This window comes from Rana temporaria, chromosome 1 (assembly GCF_905171775.1).
Source record: "Rana temporaria chromosome 1, aRanTem1.1, whole genome shotgun sequence".
In the NCBI taxonomy this organism is placed as follows: domain Eukaryota; kingdom Metazoa; phylum Chordata; class Amphibia; order Anura; family Ranidae; genus Rana; species Rana temporaria.
Window position 1 is genome coordinate 148,109,390 of NC_053489.1, and position 18,107 is coordinate 148,127,496.

Genomic DNA, 18,107 nt, shown 5'->3' on the forward strand with positions numbered 1-18,107 from the left:
AATTCCACGCCAGGGTGCTACAGAGGGCACTGCTGTCACGTTGGGACAAGCTTCCATCATCTCTGGATTCCCAGATTCAGTTGAGTCAACTGGTCCCTGGTGTGGTGGCTGACGTTTCCGGTGCTTCGGGCCGGGAAGTCGTTTCTGCCATGTCACTGGACAGTGGTCGCGACGGATGCCAGCCTCTCCGGTTGGGGAGGGGCTTTTGGGGCACCCAGTCAGCCCAGGGGCGCTGGACTCGGGTGGAGTCCCACCTACCGATCGATGTTCTGGATCAAGCTTTGCCTTGCCTGGTGGTCCCTGGATCTACAGGGCCGACCGGTCAGGACCCTGTCCGACAACGCCGTGGCGTACGTCGATCATCAGGGAGGCACACGGAGTTCTGTTGCAGCGACGAGGGTCGCGCACATCTTTCGGTGGGCCGAAAGGTTCGTTCCGGCTCTATCGGCCGTGTACATTCCGGGAGTATGGAATTGGCGAGCCGACTCTTAAGTTGGACTGCGCTAGACCAAGGAGAGTGGTCTCTCTACCCGCAGGGGTTTCAGTGTCTGTGCCGAAAGTGGGGCACTCCAGGCGTGGACCTTCTAGCGTCCCGCCTCAACCGTAAGGTGCCATGATTGTGGCCAGGTCAAGGGACCCGCGGGCAGACACGTCAGGCGCGTTGGTGGCTCCTTGGGGTCACTATGGCCTAATTTACACCTTCCCTCCTCGGTAGCTTCTTCCTCGCCTGCTGCGCAGAGTGGAAGCCGAAGGGATTCTATCAATCCTGATTGCCCCAGATTGGCTGCGTCTCTCCTGGTACACGGACCTGGTGCGTCTGGTGGCAGACGCCCCCTAGCGTCTTCCCCTGGGTGTTGATCTTCTGTTACAGGGTCCGATCTTCCACCCTGTTTTACAGCCACTGGCTTTAGCAGCGTGGCTGTTGAGAGCCTGGGGCTGAAGGTCCGAGGCCTATTGGGCTCGGTGGTCTCTACCATGCTGCTTGCACGGAAGTCTACCTCACGTAGGATTTACATCGTACGTGGAAGGCCTGCATCTCTGTGTGTGAGGAGATGAAATGGCACCCTCGTACATACGTGGTGTCCAGGATTCTGCTGTTTTTTACAGCAGGGAGTGGATCAGGCTCTCGCCTTAAGTACAGTTAGGAGTCAGTTTTCTGCTCTGGCTGTTACTTTCAATGAGCCTTGGCGTCGCACTCCTTGGTGCGTACGTCTGTTCTGGGGGTCTGGCATGTGGCCCCTCCAGTGCGCCCTCCACTACCCCCATGGGACTTGAATTTAGTCCTTTCGGTTCTTCTGGATGCTCCCTTTGAGGACATTCGGGAGGTTTTTTTGTTGACTGTCACAAAAGGTGATTTTTTTCTGGTAGCAATTACCTCGATCAGACGAGTGTTTGTCTGAACTGGTGGCCTTGTCTTGCAAGGCTCCCTACTTGGTCATCCATAAGGATGAGGTGGTGCTGCGGCCGCAGCCGTCTTTTCTCCCCAAGGTCGTTTCGGCTTTTCACGTTGATGTGGACATTGTTCTTCCATCCTTATGTCCTCGGCCGAAATGCAAGGAAGCGGCCACTTTACATCATGGATGTGATTCGTGCCCTACGAGTGTACTTATCTGCTACGATTCCATTCCGGAAGTCGGACTTACTGTTCGTGTCGGTGACTGGTCCTACAAGGGGGCCTGGTAGTCTCGTCGGCCACCATTTCTGGGTGGATCCGGCGGATTGTGCTTCAGGCCTATGCCCTGAAGGGGCAGGCGCCTCCCTTTCGGGTTACGGCGCATTCGACCAGGGCGATCGGTGCCTCTTGTGCTTTCTGGCAGCATGCCTCTGTGTTACAGGGGTGTTAGGCTGCGACCTGGTCGTCGATCCACACTTTTTCAAAGTCTTACAAGGTGGATGTGTGTGCATCTTCTGATGCCTCCTTCGGCCGCAGATGTTACAGGCGGCGGTTTATGGTTGGAGTTCCTCCGTTGAGCAACTCCGGTTTTGTTTGGGGTGTAACCTGTTTTGCTGTGTTATTTTCCCACCCCTCAAATTTTTTGACACTGCTTTGGGACGTCCCTAATGTCTATGAACGGAAGAGAAAATAGGATTTTTGTACTCGCCGTAAAATCCATTTCTCTGAGTTCATAGACGGACACAGCACCCACCCCTCTCTTGTTTGTACTGCTTGTTACGAACTGAGGCTGCTAGAGCAGGGTGTGGGTTATACCCGGGGGGGCCACGCCCCCTGGGAGGAGCTGCACTGAGGTTTGTGTTAACACTTTAAGTGCTTTTTTCTGCCTAAACTCTCCTAGTGAAAGCGGATATAACCCTAATGTCAAAGAAGGCTGTGTCCGTCTATGAACTCAGAGAAATGGATTTTACGGTGAGTACAAAAATCCTATTTTTTCTATACCACATACCACTTTTTAATATTTTGTGTATGTTCTGTTAATCTTTTCCATAGTGGTCTTTTGGTCATTCGTACATATTGGATCCGACAAGGGCATTCTAAAAGCGAGACAACCCCCCTCAGTCCTACATTATATAAAATCCTCAAATACTCTTTAGCATTTACTGTAGATTTAAAATTGAATGTCGTTTTTTATTTTTTTCTTATGTATGTTTGAATGTAAGCAAATTTTACATGGATAATACCCTTTCCCCTCAAAGAAGGAACAATGATTTCTAGATGGAGGATTCAGCACATTTTTGGAGAGGGATTTATACAAAAGGGCTAGCAACATGGATTTATGCAACAGAAGATACAAGAGGTAACACAAATGGACAGAGAAATTTGATTCAAGACTCAATTAAAAATACTGAACAAAAAACAACATTCCATTGGTGATGGATTATAATATTCAGCATAAACAGATTGAGAGAATATGCAAGAAATATTGGAACATCATAAGGGCAAATTGACATCTGGGAACAATTCTGCCTGTGAAACCTAAATTCACATACTGAAGAGCACTTGAGATCACATTGATAAAAATGTGCTGGATCCTCCATCTAGAAATATTTTTTTTTTCTATCGCATTTTATTATTATTTGCACTGCATTGTCTTCAAGTATCGTTTTTGGATTATTGCACAGTATTGCTTATGAAGGATTATGTATACTTTTATTTGTTCACTTATCTTGGGTGATACATTTTAATTAGCACTGTGTGAGAACACCATTGATGTTGGCAGCTACTTAGCTGTTTATTTGCACATTAGTACTTATATTTCTTATATTCTATATTGCTTGTGATTTTGCACTATTATCATTTACTCAATTTTGTTTCCTTTCTTATTTAGGATAGCTCACTCCTTTCCAATCCTCAGACAGAGCAGACTTCAATTCCACTTCTTTTTGCTTGCACAGCAAGTGCCAAAACTGTTGTAGCCAATCCTTTGCAACACCTGAGCAACTTAACTCATGATATCTTACATGCCATAATAAATCTTGATTCACCGCCTCATCCGGATATACAAAACAACAAGGTATGTATTATATATTTTTTTTAATTGAGCTATTTTTATTGGGAATAGTTGTAATTTCTTAACAAACATAAAAAGGTGCAAAAAATATCCTTTTGATCCCACCCACTCAACATTTTCCCACACAGTTTGTAAAGAATACAATATATAATATTACAGTTGGTACAGATATGCAGTACACTTGGTTTAAAGGGGTTGTAAAGGTAATGTTTTTTCACCTTAATGCATCCTATGTACCGCCCCCCGAACCCACGTTTTACTTACCTGACCCCTCGTAAGTCCCTCGTGCGTCTACGTGATCCTCTTCGGTTCCCAGCCTGGCCGTTGATTGGCTAGGCTGGACAGATTGATAGTAGCGCAGCCATTGGCTGGTGCTGCTGTCAATCACAGCGGATGGCCCGCCGCTGTATCAAGGGAGCGCGCTCGCAAAAGCTTTCCACCATGCGAGCTCGCTCGCATTAAGGTGGAAAGCTTTTGCGAGGAGGAGCCGAGACAGCCGCCGAGGGACCCCAGAAGACCGGGTTAGGGGACACTCTGTGCAAAAACGATTTTCACAGTGGAGGTGAGTATAACATGTTTGTTATTTAAAAAAAAAAAAAAGTTTGCCTTTAGTGACCCTTTAATATTGCACAGCCTTTTACAAAATATAATTTACAACACAAGAGGCTAATGAGGGTCCTGCTCTTGAAAACTTGCAAATTAATAGTTAAAGGGGTTGTAAAGGTTCGTTTTTTATTTTCTAAATATGTTACTTTAAGCTAGTGCATTGTTGGTTCACTTACCTTTTCCTTCGATTTCCCTTCTAAATGTTTTTTTTTCTTTGTTTTCTTTGTCTGCATTTCTCACTTCCTGTTCCTCCTCAGTAAGCTGTTCTAAATGACTTTCCATCGCTCGGATGATGGTGGAAAGCTTACTGAGGAGAACAGGAAGTGATAAATTCAAACAAAGAAAAAAAACATTTAGAAGAGAAATCGAAGGAAAAGGTAAGTGAACCAACAATGCACTAGCTTAAAGGAACCAATTTTGAAAATAAAAGACGAACCTTTACAACCCTTATAAGTAATGTAGATTACCTTTTGTTTCTTTGGCTGCAAAGTAAGTAGAGTAGTACAATTTTTACAGTGTCTGGTCATTACTCTTTTTATAATAAGGTAATGTTTGAAATTCTTCTGTAACCATTTCTTCTGGTTGAATACCTAGTCCTAGAATACATACTTTGGTGTCTAAAGGTACTATGATAAATAAAGTTAATTCATCGTTTTAAATATTGAGTCCTAGTGCTTGAAACTTTTTGAGCACCTCCATAACACATGCAATTCCCAGCCTACATCTTGCAAGGTACTCATCAATGTATTATTTAGTACCTGTATAAACTGCTATTTATTTTTTGATGAAAGAGTTTTACATTTTATCTAGAGAATATTTACAGACATGTTTTTATTTTTTGTTCTCCAGATTTATGTAATGCATACTCTAGCTGCATCCCTTTCTGCCTGCATATATCAGTGCCTTTGTGGAGGACAAGCCAACAGGTACAGTAGATTTATATTTCTGCTTATGTTGTATAAGCCAACATGCATTTTAAAACAAAGGCCCTGGAAATGGGATATATTCAGTAACTCGAGAGCAAAATTTTAAAATAGAAGTTGGTTACTGTCACTTCAAACATCCTCTAAAATACATGTATATGCGTGGGCATACACAGGCATTGTTGTGCTTTTGGGTGTGTTCAGTGCTGTGCAAACTAAAGTGAATGGGGTTTATTGAGCTCTGTAAGCTGCAACCTTGGTTCTGCAATATACAAGTCAGACCAGGAGGTTTCGGCTGCACAATGCTAATGTAACATATGTGAAACCCTGTGTTAGATTAAAAACATCAGCAATATGTCTTTTTTATTTCAGTGCCTCCATGCAGACCAATCCATTCACAGGTATGGCGTATCAGAGTGTTCTGCTTATTCACAGACAACCAATAAGAACAACAAGTCTGGATGAAGCAGTGATACCAAACACATCTCCCACTCATTGGCCAGGTACTCTAAGCAAAACTTTGAATGGTTTCTAAGAGCTGTAAAGATTTCTATTAATAACCTGTTAATAATTGTGACTCAGTTGTGCTTCATTTGAAGCTGGAAGGGCTGCCCTTATGCAGCTTGGCAGATCTCGTAAATCCGACACCTAGAATAATATATCTGTTATCTCTATGATCCATGCTGGCTACACAGCTGTTAACACTTTTTCTCTTAACACATTTTATCTGCCACGTTTGTCCATAGGGGACTTTTTTTTTTTTTAACTAAAAATTGTGTTTTGTGGATTTTACACTGTGACTGTGTCATGAGTTAATATGTGTATCCTGCTTGGCACCCCTTTTCATTCATTATGATACACATCGGTCTTAAGACATGTACTACATCCCACAGAAAGTGTTTGAAAACTTAATTACGCAGGACTGTTATTCATAGATCATGGGGTTGCGTACTGCTACATTTAGGTGATTCGATCCTAGCATTTGGTAAGGCTGATCCTTGAGCATACCCATATTAAAAAAGGGGGGAACGAATGCGCATTCCAAAGGGAAATAATCTAAAACCTAAAATAAATAGCAGCAGCCACCTAAAAATGTTTGCACATAAATAATAATATTAAAAAGAAGGTAGGGGGCACTTGCTGACTGAAAAACTATGTAACTAAATGGGTGAACAGAAGGATAATTGATGAGATAAAAACCGATTAGTTAATAAAATGTCCAAACAAATCCAAAACATGCAATTCCAGTGCAAAAATAAACCCCACTGCATGGCTTCGTTCACTATACAGTTTAGTGGGCAGAGGATTTTGGGAAGTGGTTAATTTATGGTGCACTCCATGCCATTTTATCCCTAATGCTTTTCAGCAAGTAATTTTAACATTTCCATTTTTTTTGTCTCCTATCTGGACATAGTCTAAGAAGGAACGGGTTACTGCATCACACTTCCCAGATGACATTTTTTCACCAGACTTGCTGCATTCCAGTGGCTGTCTTCTACAGAAACAAAGCCACAAGAACTTGATCAGTGCCTGGTTACTGCACCTTCTACAAACATGCAAAACCCCATCCATTCCACACTCCTCATGGTGAGGACCCCACTGGGAATCCTATCACTAATGGTGGATTACAGGTGCAAGGAAACACAGAATATTGCTCAGGTTGATATCTTTTCCCTTTCCCTGGGAGACCAAGCAGATTTCTATGCCACTATGTCTGCATTCTTTGATAAACTTTATGCTTCTAGAACCTCCCCTGAAGCTTATGAGGTACCCTGGTTTTGTGCCATTGCTGTCCACTTTGGACAAGTGAAGCAGTTCGCTGTCTAACCACACTTGATTTTCCTCAACCAAAACAGATCCCTATGCGTAGTAACACTGTCAGAATTTTTATACTGAAATAATAAAATAGTATTGTATTTATGGAAATATGCAAATCTTTGATTTGGGAGATTTACACATTTCTTACAATACAAACAAGAAATTTAAGTTTATCGGTGCTATTTTGAAGACAAGTGATACAAATGTTTATACTACTTTAAAATATATACCATATTTATCGGCGTATAACACGCACCCAATTTAAGAGGGAAGTTTCAGGAATTTTTTTTTTTTTTTTTTTAAATGAACCACTTGGAAGCAAAATAATGGTATCTGAGCATCAATGCAGCCAGATCTGTGCTCATCTGCAGAATTGATCTTCAATGCAGTTTGATTAGTGCCCATCTGCAGCCTATACATTTATCAAAATGCTCTCCCTGTTCAGTGCCAATGTGCAGTTTTTACCTTTCAGCGTCAGATCATCTCTGTTGTCACCGAGGGTAGAGGGGGAGCGAGATCGCCGCTGAATTACATCTGAGGGAAGGGGAGCGAGCGCCGCTAAATTACATAGAGCCGAGATCTTCTTCCTGTGTATCCAGCGCTCCGTCACTCACAGCCACACCTCCTGTCCCTGCTCATATGATAGACAGTACACTAGTCCAATGCAGGGCCAGGAGGCATGGCTGTGTGTGACGGAGCGCTGGATTCACAGGAAGAAGATCTCGGCTCTATGTAATTTAGCGGCGCTCGCTCCTCTTCCCTCAGACAGCGGGGATCGGCGTATAAAACGCACCTACGATTTCCCCCTGATTTTAAGGGGGGAAAAAAGTGTGTGTTATACGCCGACGGTATTTATTAAAGATACAGTGCAAATTAAAATCAGCTATAGTTTGTGATAACACAAATAATTAGATATACTTCTATATATCAGGGATAAATGGTGATTAATGTTCAGATAATATGCAAGCTCTATTACAAGATATATTCACAGTTCAATACTTAAATGATACTTGTATATTTTAGACCTGGTAACTTGTAAAATAACCTTCCGTGACTTCACGGACTTAGGTAAACACATTTTGTTTACTTTAGTACGGTGATATGATCTCTGCTCAAAACAAACGGACCTTCTCACTTACACTCCTAAATGCATAAACAAAAATCTTATATTATGCACAGCTTGATAATTTGATCAAAGCTTATGTTAAATTTAGACCTCTGGACTAATGCCACCACTCACTTGTCTAGGGCATGGACCTCAGCACTCGCAGGTAATTACTGAGGGTATTTAACTAGGGCATTCCCCCATGGGCTCATCATCCATCGTAGACTCTGAATCGGTCCCTAGGTGCCAGACTTTTTCATATTTTTTGGGGCATCCTCTGGACAAATATGTTGCTTTGTAGAGAGGGGTATCATTGTATTCATTTTTTTCCATGATGGCAGGGGGATTTGCCGACTTCATCTTGGTACTATGGTTTTCCTTGCGTAAAATAGGATGCTTATTAGAGTGCGGGTTTCTTTAGCTAACGCCAATTGTTCCACAAGGCCAAGGAGACGGACTCTGATTGTAAGAGGAATAGGTATGGTAGTTAACCCATGGATACATTGAGTTACCTCCCTCCAATAATCTTGAGCCTGTGGGCAATCTCAGAATATATGTAGGAAGCCTGCAGGGGTATCAGAGTATCTCCAGCAAGCAGGTGATGAGGTTGGGTATATGTGGTAATGGCGTTGGCGTTGGGGCATCTAGTATATACTGTGCAGGATTTTGAATTGGATTAACTTGTCCCTAGTTGCAACTAGTTGCAACTAGCGGGTAATCTCGCATATCTTCACTGTCCAGCTTCTGCACTTCCGTTTGCCACAGATCACACAACCCATCCATTCCAACCTGAATGGATGGCAGCAGTGCTTGGTATATTTGAGATGATGGCTTTGAGAGTTCAGCATCTTTTAGCAGAGTTTAGAGATCGTCATTCTCCATCCGGAGCTGAACCGATTTAAATTGTGAGTCAAAGGCGTGACTGAGCTGCTGGAACCTGAAGAAGAAAGAATTCGTACATTGTAATTTTTTTTTCAATCTGTGAAATGTGAACAACCCAGAACCATCGCAGATTTCCTTCAAGTATTTGATGCCCCTGCCGCCCCAAAGTCTGTATATACATTGTATATATTTATTTTTCATTCTAACACCCTAGAGAATAAAATGGCGGTCATTGCAATAATTTCTGTCGCACTGTATTTGCGCAGCGATCTTGCAAGCACACTTTTTTTGGGAAAAAATACACTTTTTTTAATAAAAAAATAAGACAACAGTAAAGTTAGCCCAATTTTTTTTTTTTTTATATATTGTGAAAGATAATGCACGCCGAGTAAATTGATACCCAACTTGCTTCGAAATTGCGTCCGCTCGTGGAATGGCGACAAACTTTTACCCTTTAAAATCTCCATAGGCGACATTTAAAATATTCTACAGGTTGCATGTTTTGAGTTAGAGAAGGTCTAGGGCTAGAATTATTGCTCTCGCTCTACCAATCGCGGCGATACCTCACAAGTGTGGTTTGGACATTGTTTACATATACGGCACTACTCACGTATGCGTTCGCTTCTGCGCGCAAGCTCGGCGGGACGGGCGCGTTTTCTGGCTCCTAACTTTTTTTTTTAGCTGGCTCCTAGATTCCAAACAAATTTGTCACTTTTGGTCCAGCCATGCAACCAGTAATTGCTGCTATGTCCATTTGCCAGTCTATCACTAACTGGTCAAGACACATGAACAGAGGCTAACAGTATGTCGTTGAAAGCCCTGCTCTTCTGATGCCTTCAGCCCTATTGTTTTGTCGTGATGCTCTTTGAGAATAGCATTTAATCAGTGTCAATCTCTCATGCACAGGATTTTGTGGCTAAAAGCTTGGTCTGCTGAACATGCTTGTAAGATTTTACTTCTATGCATGCCTTTTGATACCTTAGCTCTGCACTTTTTTTTTTTCTAATAGGCCCTTCACAGGCTGTTAGAGCTGGTACCAGGCTCACGGCAGCAGCTGTGTGTGTGCTTTAACCACTTGCTACATGCCGTTTATAGACTTACCTTGGTGGATAGCTGGTTAAGGCTTTTTTTTTTTTTTTTGTCATGTTACAGGGAAAAAATCAAGTGCCATATGAGATCATATTTTGTTTTAAATACAGTATTGCTGGGACAGTACATTTTAGTTTTATAATTTTAGAAAGTAATTGTCCCGGTTAATCTTACTAAAGTTTACCAGACTGAAGATTTTCTGAGACTAAATCACAAGTATATTTGGCCATGTAGACAAGAAATACTATTTATTAGAATTCATCTGGTAGAAACTGTATATAAATCGCTTGTGTTCTAGTTTTGTTTGCCTATGTTGTTGCATCCTATTTTACTAAGGCTCTATTCACACCGCATGACAAGGTAAAATGCCTCGTCTCCTGTGTGTGCGATTCACACCACTGCATTGCGGTTTTGTGCGGGCACAGTGTGCTGAAAAATACTAGTGCATGGACTACGTTTTTCACCGCACAGCAGCACAACTTTATGAAATTTCTGTGTGACATTTCAATAAAGTTTTGTTTAAAAAAAAAAAAATATGCTGGCTTGTGTGAATAGACCCTAATTTTCATTTTGTACTAGCAGGTATATTGTCTATTTTTAGATAATGTTTTTCTTCTTTTGAAAGGGTATGTATTGTTTTGTTACATTGTAGCAGACCCTAAAATAGTTTTAATCCTTAGACATAATACTGTATATGAACAAGGCATATCTCTCTAAAGTGTGTACTCGAACCCGTAAGGAAGACCGGGGGAAGATGGAGGCCTTAGAACAAAGCCACCACTGGAGGGCTTTGTTCTTACGTAGGTCTTTCATAATATGTTAGTATGTGGTATGTACTTGCACATACTAGCACAAACCTTGCAGGCTTTGTTTTTGCTTTTTAAATGTTTTTACTACCGATTTAAACTATTTTAAACCATTGTTCTATGTATAAAAAATCAATAGGTGACAAAGTATAAGCACAGCCAAATCGGCCTTCTTGGTTTCATGGGTCTCATGGAAATGGACTAAACTGTGTGTGTAAATTTGCTGCTTGAGTTGTTGATCTCTGTAAACAGGCTATTCCCAGCAGATAGTAAATTTGAAGAGAAGTGAAGGGGAGCCTAAAGCTCCACCTGCTGACTATGCAGAAGGCAACATAATATTTATATGCCGTATACTGTATTTCATATTTGCCTGACTATATATTTGTGTTGTGTCCCTCATAAAAGATAATCTGTAAAAAGAAAAAATACATGCATTCCCTTTATAATGAATGCTGAAAATAAATTGTGTTTGCTCACATTTTTAGGAATTACTTCATTAATTCGCTTGCTGAATTCTGCTGGAGAGGAAGCTCAACCAGGGCTCACTATTCTGCTTTGTGAAATTCTGACTGCTGTCTACTTGAGTTTGTTCAGTCATGGACTAGCCACTCACTCCAGCCAGGAATTATTCTGTGTCGTTGCTCATCCTCTGAATGACAAGATGTGGTCTGCGGTCTATGGAGGAGGAGCACGAATCCCATGCAGGGGGCAGATGCCTGTTAAACCTGTCACAGGTTGGTCTTCTTTTAAATTCATCTGTTTATCATTGTGTCAGAAATGTTTAATGAAGAATGTCTTCTGTCTTTCTTATTGTGTATTTATGCACATCAGTATTAACTAGCATAATAACCTACTTGCTTCCTTTTCCTTAATAAATGTAATCTCTCTCTTCTAACCCCTTTAGTAAACCCTTTGAGGTTTACATATGTAAGGAGGATTTTGCTAGAATTTTTTAATCAAAAAGCACAATCCAGTTTTATTAATTATCTCCAATCTAATAATTATTTTGAGGGTAAATGTACTTAGTGTTTGAAATCATATGCCGTAAAAGATTTTGCTCCATTAAAACACTTTGGGGATAATATGATTGGCTGTAGGATTTAACAGGGAACCTGTCGGGACAGCTGTTAAATTGTATTATATCTGAAGCTTCCTTCAAAACCTAGAGTCTCCCATTGCCCGAGATTGGTGTTTGTTCATGGCATAGCTTGTGTAACAACTTGTCTATTAACCTGTCCACCTCAGATTTAGCATTTCCAGGATTCCGCAGTGGGAGGCATGCCTATAATAAATAATGACCGGTTCCCTTTTATAATACAATTAAGATAAAATCAGAAGTGTGATATACAGATCTGGACTTGTAAAAGTTAGCTTGGCCAAGTCTTTACTCATATCACAAACATTTCAAAGAACCAACAGGGATACTGACTGGGGAAGCCAATCTCAACTTTTGTTACAGATTTATGGCAAAGCCCTTCCACTGTGAAATGCATGTTTGAATCACCTAAAATTAGCTTTTGTTCACAATGAACTTTCTAAACAGTGCAAGTACAGCAATCCTCACACTTTCCTGCATAGATCATCATACACTTTGTTGGATCACCCAGGGCTTTCTGTTGTAGGAATTTTTAAACCCGCTTCTGTGGTTGAGAGCATGGGTCTGTCCGCTCTTATTTTCTGTACCTCACTATCCGCCCATAACTGTGTGCGTTTGTGCGGTAGATGAGGGCTATTCAGAGCATTTGACTACTGGAGTTGAATGAATTGTGTGTAATAGAGCAATCCTGGGGGGCTCCGCAAAATGTGTGATTATTAAAGCAAGCCCTTCTGGGCGCTGCTCTGAGTCTGCTTACCAGGTAAACACTCATTCACTATATTCTTGCGCTTAAAATGATTAAGAACGAGAGCGAACAGTTTTTAAATTATGGTTATTTAACAGATATTTTGCCTAAACTAAGGTTGAGCTTTCAGTACATGTATAATATAAATGTATACAGCTTAGTACATTGAGAATATGGGTTTAGGAGTACCTTAGTTATTTACGCACAAAGCAACTGAATGGAGGCCTTCATCTTTATTCTGCAGTGTTCTACTGAGTGATGCAGCTTCCTGGTAGTCTGAATATCATTTTTCTAAAGTATGAAGATGCGTTAGTGTATTGTGACAAATTAACTGGTTGGTATCAAGGGTAGCAAACCAACAACTTTATTAAAATGAGGTGGTCAGACTGAATACCCAGACTTCTTATAAGTACCACTCCCTAATGTGTTTTGTTAGAACCCTTGATAGCCCATCACATGCTCTGAACTCTTTTCTCTCTTTTTTGTTTTGGCAGGGAAATACTTTTCTATTCCCAGCCCTCATCAGGTAGTTGTGTTCTCCATGGAATGTGTTGGCTTTACCAAAGCCCTTACTGCCATCAGTACTCATAGTCCTCCCAGCCCTGCAGGCAAGGACTTAGATTTTAGCTGGGGCCTTAACCTGATTTTGCTTACTAAGAAAACAGACCAGCATTGGAGTGGTTTTACATTATATTTTACGTTTTTTTACTTTTTTTTTTTTTTTTTATTTGTCATAAGGCTGCATTTTTGTAATCTTTCCATGGATTTCTAATTGTTGATTTAAACTAAGTGCCTTCAGTTGTGATATTGAATAATGTTGGGTACTCAATACCAGTGTGGCTTAGTAAGTTTATTTTACATTTTATACTGTATTTCGTTGTTAAAATCCAAGTTAATCTTACTATGTATACCTCAGCTGGACTTTCCTGAGGTTGAAACAGAAATTTATTTGTTGAGTACTAAAAGAGATTAGTGTTCAGTAATTCTATACATTAAAACGTATTTGGCAGAAACTGTTAGAAATCCATGGACTCTTGCTTGATGTGCTCTTTATTAAATCCTTTTTTACTAACATTCAGTTTGAAAAGCTTTATGCTTGGGATATTGTGTGTATTTTTGATATTGCATTTTTTTTTCTTAAGTGTAAGTTTTGCTTGGAGTTGCAGTATGACAGAGCTTCTCCCTCCTCTAAAAGTGTTCTTGCTAATGTCTTTGTCCTAATTTTAGTACAGATAATAGAAATTATATGGACATAAATCACTGGCTTTCTGCTGAGGCCTCAGGGTTTATTGACCCACTCGCTGATCTGAACATGTTGCATACATAAGCAGTAGTGTACAACATACATCAACAGAATATTCATACTAGCATTGGTATTGGTGTACCTGCTGTAGTTGTACTAAATTTAGTTTTCATTTATTTTACAATATTAAACACATATGCAAACATTCAAAAGTGAAGGAATTCGAGATTCTGTAATGTGTAAAGTTTGGTGGGAAGAATATTTCAAAAGTAGTTTAGCCAACTAGGGTGCAATGATAACTAGTTTCAGATGGTCTGGCCATTTTGTGAAACCAGTGTAGGAATGAAAGAAAATGTTGGTACAGTAAGTTTCTTAAATGTTCTTTGAAAATCCAAGTAATACCATTTAAGAAAATGAATGTGTAACTGATGCGAAGAGCCTGACTCAAAGGCTCTAATCCAGAGGTGTCTTTACTCAAGCTGATTTTTCAATCGGCTGTTGGTCTTGCGTTTTCTCAGCCAGTTCCCTACTGCGCAAAGCGTGCTGCGTTCTCTGATTAGGTTGATTGTGGGGGAAGGAGGAGGGGTGTTGAACTGTCAAAACCAGGGTTACCGGCTCCCCTCTGCCCACCAAAAGGTGCAAATGTGGAGGGGGGGAGGAGGCAGACAAGCAGAGCTTCCTCTTTTGCGTAAAGCTTTGCTTTAAGTTATAAAATGCTGTCAACTTAAACCTAAACTAAAGTTATAGTCTAAAATCGGCACACCTACCCTAATTTCTATTTTAAAAGCTGAAACCTAAAGTATGAGGAGTACTGCTACTGATACTCTGTCACATGTTGTGTAGTTGTATGACATTTGCAGGAAATTTGTGCTGGCAAATATTCTTTAGGCACGATAGATTACGTTTCTGTACTGTCAGTTTCTATGGGTAGGGGGCATACATTTCACTTGCAAAACCACAGTGGCACCAGAGGTGAAACAATTACTGCCAAGTTATTGTGTGGTGCTGTCACTACAGCACATATGAACAGTTACCTAGTTTGAGGCAAGGTTTACCACTTAATTATATCAGTAATTCTGCATTCCTAGCAATAATGCGAAATGAGAGGGTTAGGGTTTCTACAGCTGAACATTTTGCATTGACTTTCACTTTTCACTTAAAGTGTGAAATAAGTTCAAGTGATGTGCACTCCTGGGATTCAACAACATGAACATCTACTTTGTATTTATGTTCAACACTGTAGGACATTCACATTTTAAACTGGTGAAGAATGGAAAGGTAATATCTTGTAAACATAGATAAATCATGAGGAAAATTTATCATTTAAGGCAAAACCCCTTTCTCAAGGTAACAGCACAGACTAATTAAAATCACATAAATATATACACTTCCTTTTTAGCTAAAATTCACAGTGTCTGTGCATTTTGAGAGTCACATGCTTCAAACAATAGTAACCAACATATGGATACCACATACCTGTTGTATAGCCAAAACACACATACCATTGCAGCAGAGACCTGTATGCTGGATGCCAGTCAAGTAGGACACTGTTGTGAAGGTGTGCATTTCAGAAGTTGAAGCCGTCCTGGGCTCCAAGAACAGAAAGTCTGCACCACCCCTTGTGATCTGACCGGTGAATCGACCTAGTGCATTACAAAGATAACAATTAGGAATATGAAAGCAATGTATTCTACTTACAAACTTCATATTCCTAATAAATTGTTACTTGGTAATGCACTAGGTCGGTGCACGCTCTTTTTTTTTTTTTTTTTTTTTTGTTATAGTACAGAACACCCATGGTCCTGTGAGGGCAGCAAGACCATCGGCACTATTTCTACTTAGCCAGCCAAGCAGAAAAGTGTTACACATTGCCATCACCACACACACCTGAGTGCAGGAGGTTATTACTACAATTTAAACATTTCCACTCAGCCGGGCCTCTTATGTCATAGGAACATGCTGGCAAACCTGGCGAAATATGTTCAAGTAATATATGGGGCAAAATAGTGCTTTTTAGTGCATATAGTTTCTCATATTGGCCAGAAACATTGGTATATTATGTCAGGGCTCAAAATTTCAAGCCCTGAGCTAATAGCCAGGCCTCAAGAGTTACTCGCCACCAGTTGTCCCACCTAATTCATACATTGCTCCACGCCTAATTGCGCCCCTAAACACGCCCTCGTAGATTATCTCATGGAATGTCACTGTTAAATGTTTTATGCAGAATCAAGTTACACAATTTAATATTACCAAAAACGACTTTAACAAAATGGGACAGGGCACTGGGGGCAGACCAGAGGGACAGGGCACTGGGGGCAGACCAGAGGGACAGGGCACTGGGGGCAGACCAGAGGGACAGGGCACTAGAACTGGATCTCTTCCCCATTCTCTTGCTGTCTCCTCTGCAACTCCCATCCATCCATCCTCTCTCTCCCTCTCCTATTCATCTCATCATCGGGAGCCTGTGTGTGCGGCTCCACGCTTGCATGTCCCCACATCCCCCTTTTATTCAGGCTGGCAGTGAGAAGAGGAACTGCAGCACAGTGGGAGGGAGTACAATCCAGCGCCGAGATCCACACAACTGCACAGCCGTTGACACCATAGCACAGCGCACACTGACAGCGCACAGCACACATTGAGACCAGTCTGTTCACAGTGCTCAGGCTGAACTCCTGGACACTTACATAGAGCACAAGGAGAAGAAAACTGCACAAACTAGAAGGCTGCCGCTTTCATGTCAGGGTAACTTTCAGTGAGCGCTGCACTGCCTACCTGGGACACCCAGAGTGGTAATTTTCGCAATCCTCCACCGGACTCATTAATTCCTGCTCCCTACTCTCTTCTCTCCAGCTACATTGGTCGGGGGGGAGGGGGGCAGGCTCAGAGAGGTCATACTGTTAGGTCCCATGGCTTAATGAGAATTGTAAGGAGAGCACCTGTGTACTGCTCTGCCTGTGTGCGGCTCACCAGACTACTTTTCCCAAGCATGCACCTTTCCTCTTCGACCGCCAATCGCATCGGGGCTCTAAGTGTAGGCACAGATTGAAGGGACATTGGTCATGCAGCCCTGTCATCACTCGCCCCCAGCTTAAATCCACTCGCCAAATGCTAGCAGGCGAGTGGAAATTTTGAGGGCTGTATTATGTGGTAGATGGGTTGAGAGCTGTATGTGCACCCTTTATGGAGATTCACCCTCTCTATATTTCCTGCTTGCTGTTATCAGAAGCAAAAGGGCCCATTCACACCGGAGCGTTTTCAGCTCGGGAAAACGCTCATCTCAAAAGTTCCAAAACGCCCAACAAGCAAAATTCCATTCATTTAAATGAACCCTGTTCACATCTGAGCGTTCTGTCACATGAAGCAAAACACCTGAAGCTCAAAAAAAGCACATGAGCTTCTTTTTACATTGGTGACCTTTTGATCTGTACGAAATCGCAGCAAAAATTGCATGACTTTCCGCCTGAAATGATGCACTCAGGTGTGAATGCAGCCTAAGTAAAAAAGAGAAAAAAATCCCTAATTTTGGGTTGTACAAAGAACAGTGATAAAGGGGAATGGGGCACTAGTTCTGGTGACAACCAGGGATTCCCTCCCTTTTGGAGGGATTTCGTCTCGCTTCCTATTTTGGCTATACCCAATGGGACACAGATGGCAAAACAACTGATAGTGGTAAGAGTGGTATAAACCTTTTACTCATCCAAACTATCCAAAATGGAAACAACTTTTTTGCCTATAGTTCTACTTTAACCACTTGCTGTCTCTGTTATTTTTTTTTATATTTCACATAATGTTAAAATCCGCATTTTATGCTAGAAAATTACTTGGGACCATCAAACAATACATATTTGTCTTTTCGTTCATGGACGGGGACAGCTCCTTAAATCTTGACATTTGGGTTATGTTTTTGTTTATAGGAGAGCACTAGGCAGAACATGTTGGTTATCTTAAAACATGTAACTTTAACAGAGTTGAACAGCCCCGCTCAGGGGGCAGTCCCTCTGGTCATAACCCCTCACCCTGCAGCTCAGTTTTTTTCTGCCTAGTAGAGGAGATGGACCTGGCTCCCCCTTAGGCCCAGAGTCCTACAGAAATTTTTGCTTTTTTTTTTATTTTTTGATCCTGAGATCTTCTATCAAGTGCCGGCTGGGTGACAAGCTGGATATTATAGATCCTGGTAGTCTCCCCAGTCCGGCCTTCGAGCGTGAGCTGACCTTAGCCGAGCGCTGGGTCGGCCACAACATGCCCCGTTTGCTCCAGGGGTGGCCGGTGAGTTTTTTACTCCGGGGCCCACATATGACTGACCTACTTGGGGTTCAGTCACAGTGGG

General features: G+C 41.6%; 1 protein-coding gene across 2 annotated transcripts in view; it reads left to right on the top strand.

The window, feature by feature from the left end:
* Positions 1-18,107, top strand: part of DMXL1 (Dmx like 1) — a 212,268-nt gene that overhangs the window by 135,200 nt on the left and 58,961 nt on the right. The window contains exons 25-29 of one of the 2 annotated variants that reach the window (XM_040343979.1): positions 3,285-3,470; positions 4,923-4,999; positions 5,369-5,499; positions 11,182-11,430; positions 13,032-13,145. In XM_040343979.1, the coding sequence (XP_040199913.1) occupies positions 3,285-3,470; positions 4,923-4,999; positions 5,369-5,499; positions 11,182-11,430; positions 13,032-13,145 (757 nt within the window). The remainder of the gene's footprint in view (positions 1-3,284; positions 3,471-4,922; positions 5,000-5,368; positions 5,500-11,181; positions 11,431-13,031; positions 13,146-18,107) is intronic. The other variant, XM_040343987.1, reaches the window with a different exon arrangement.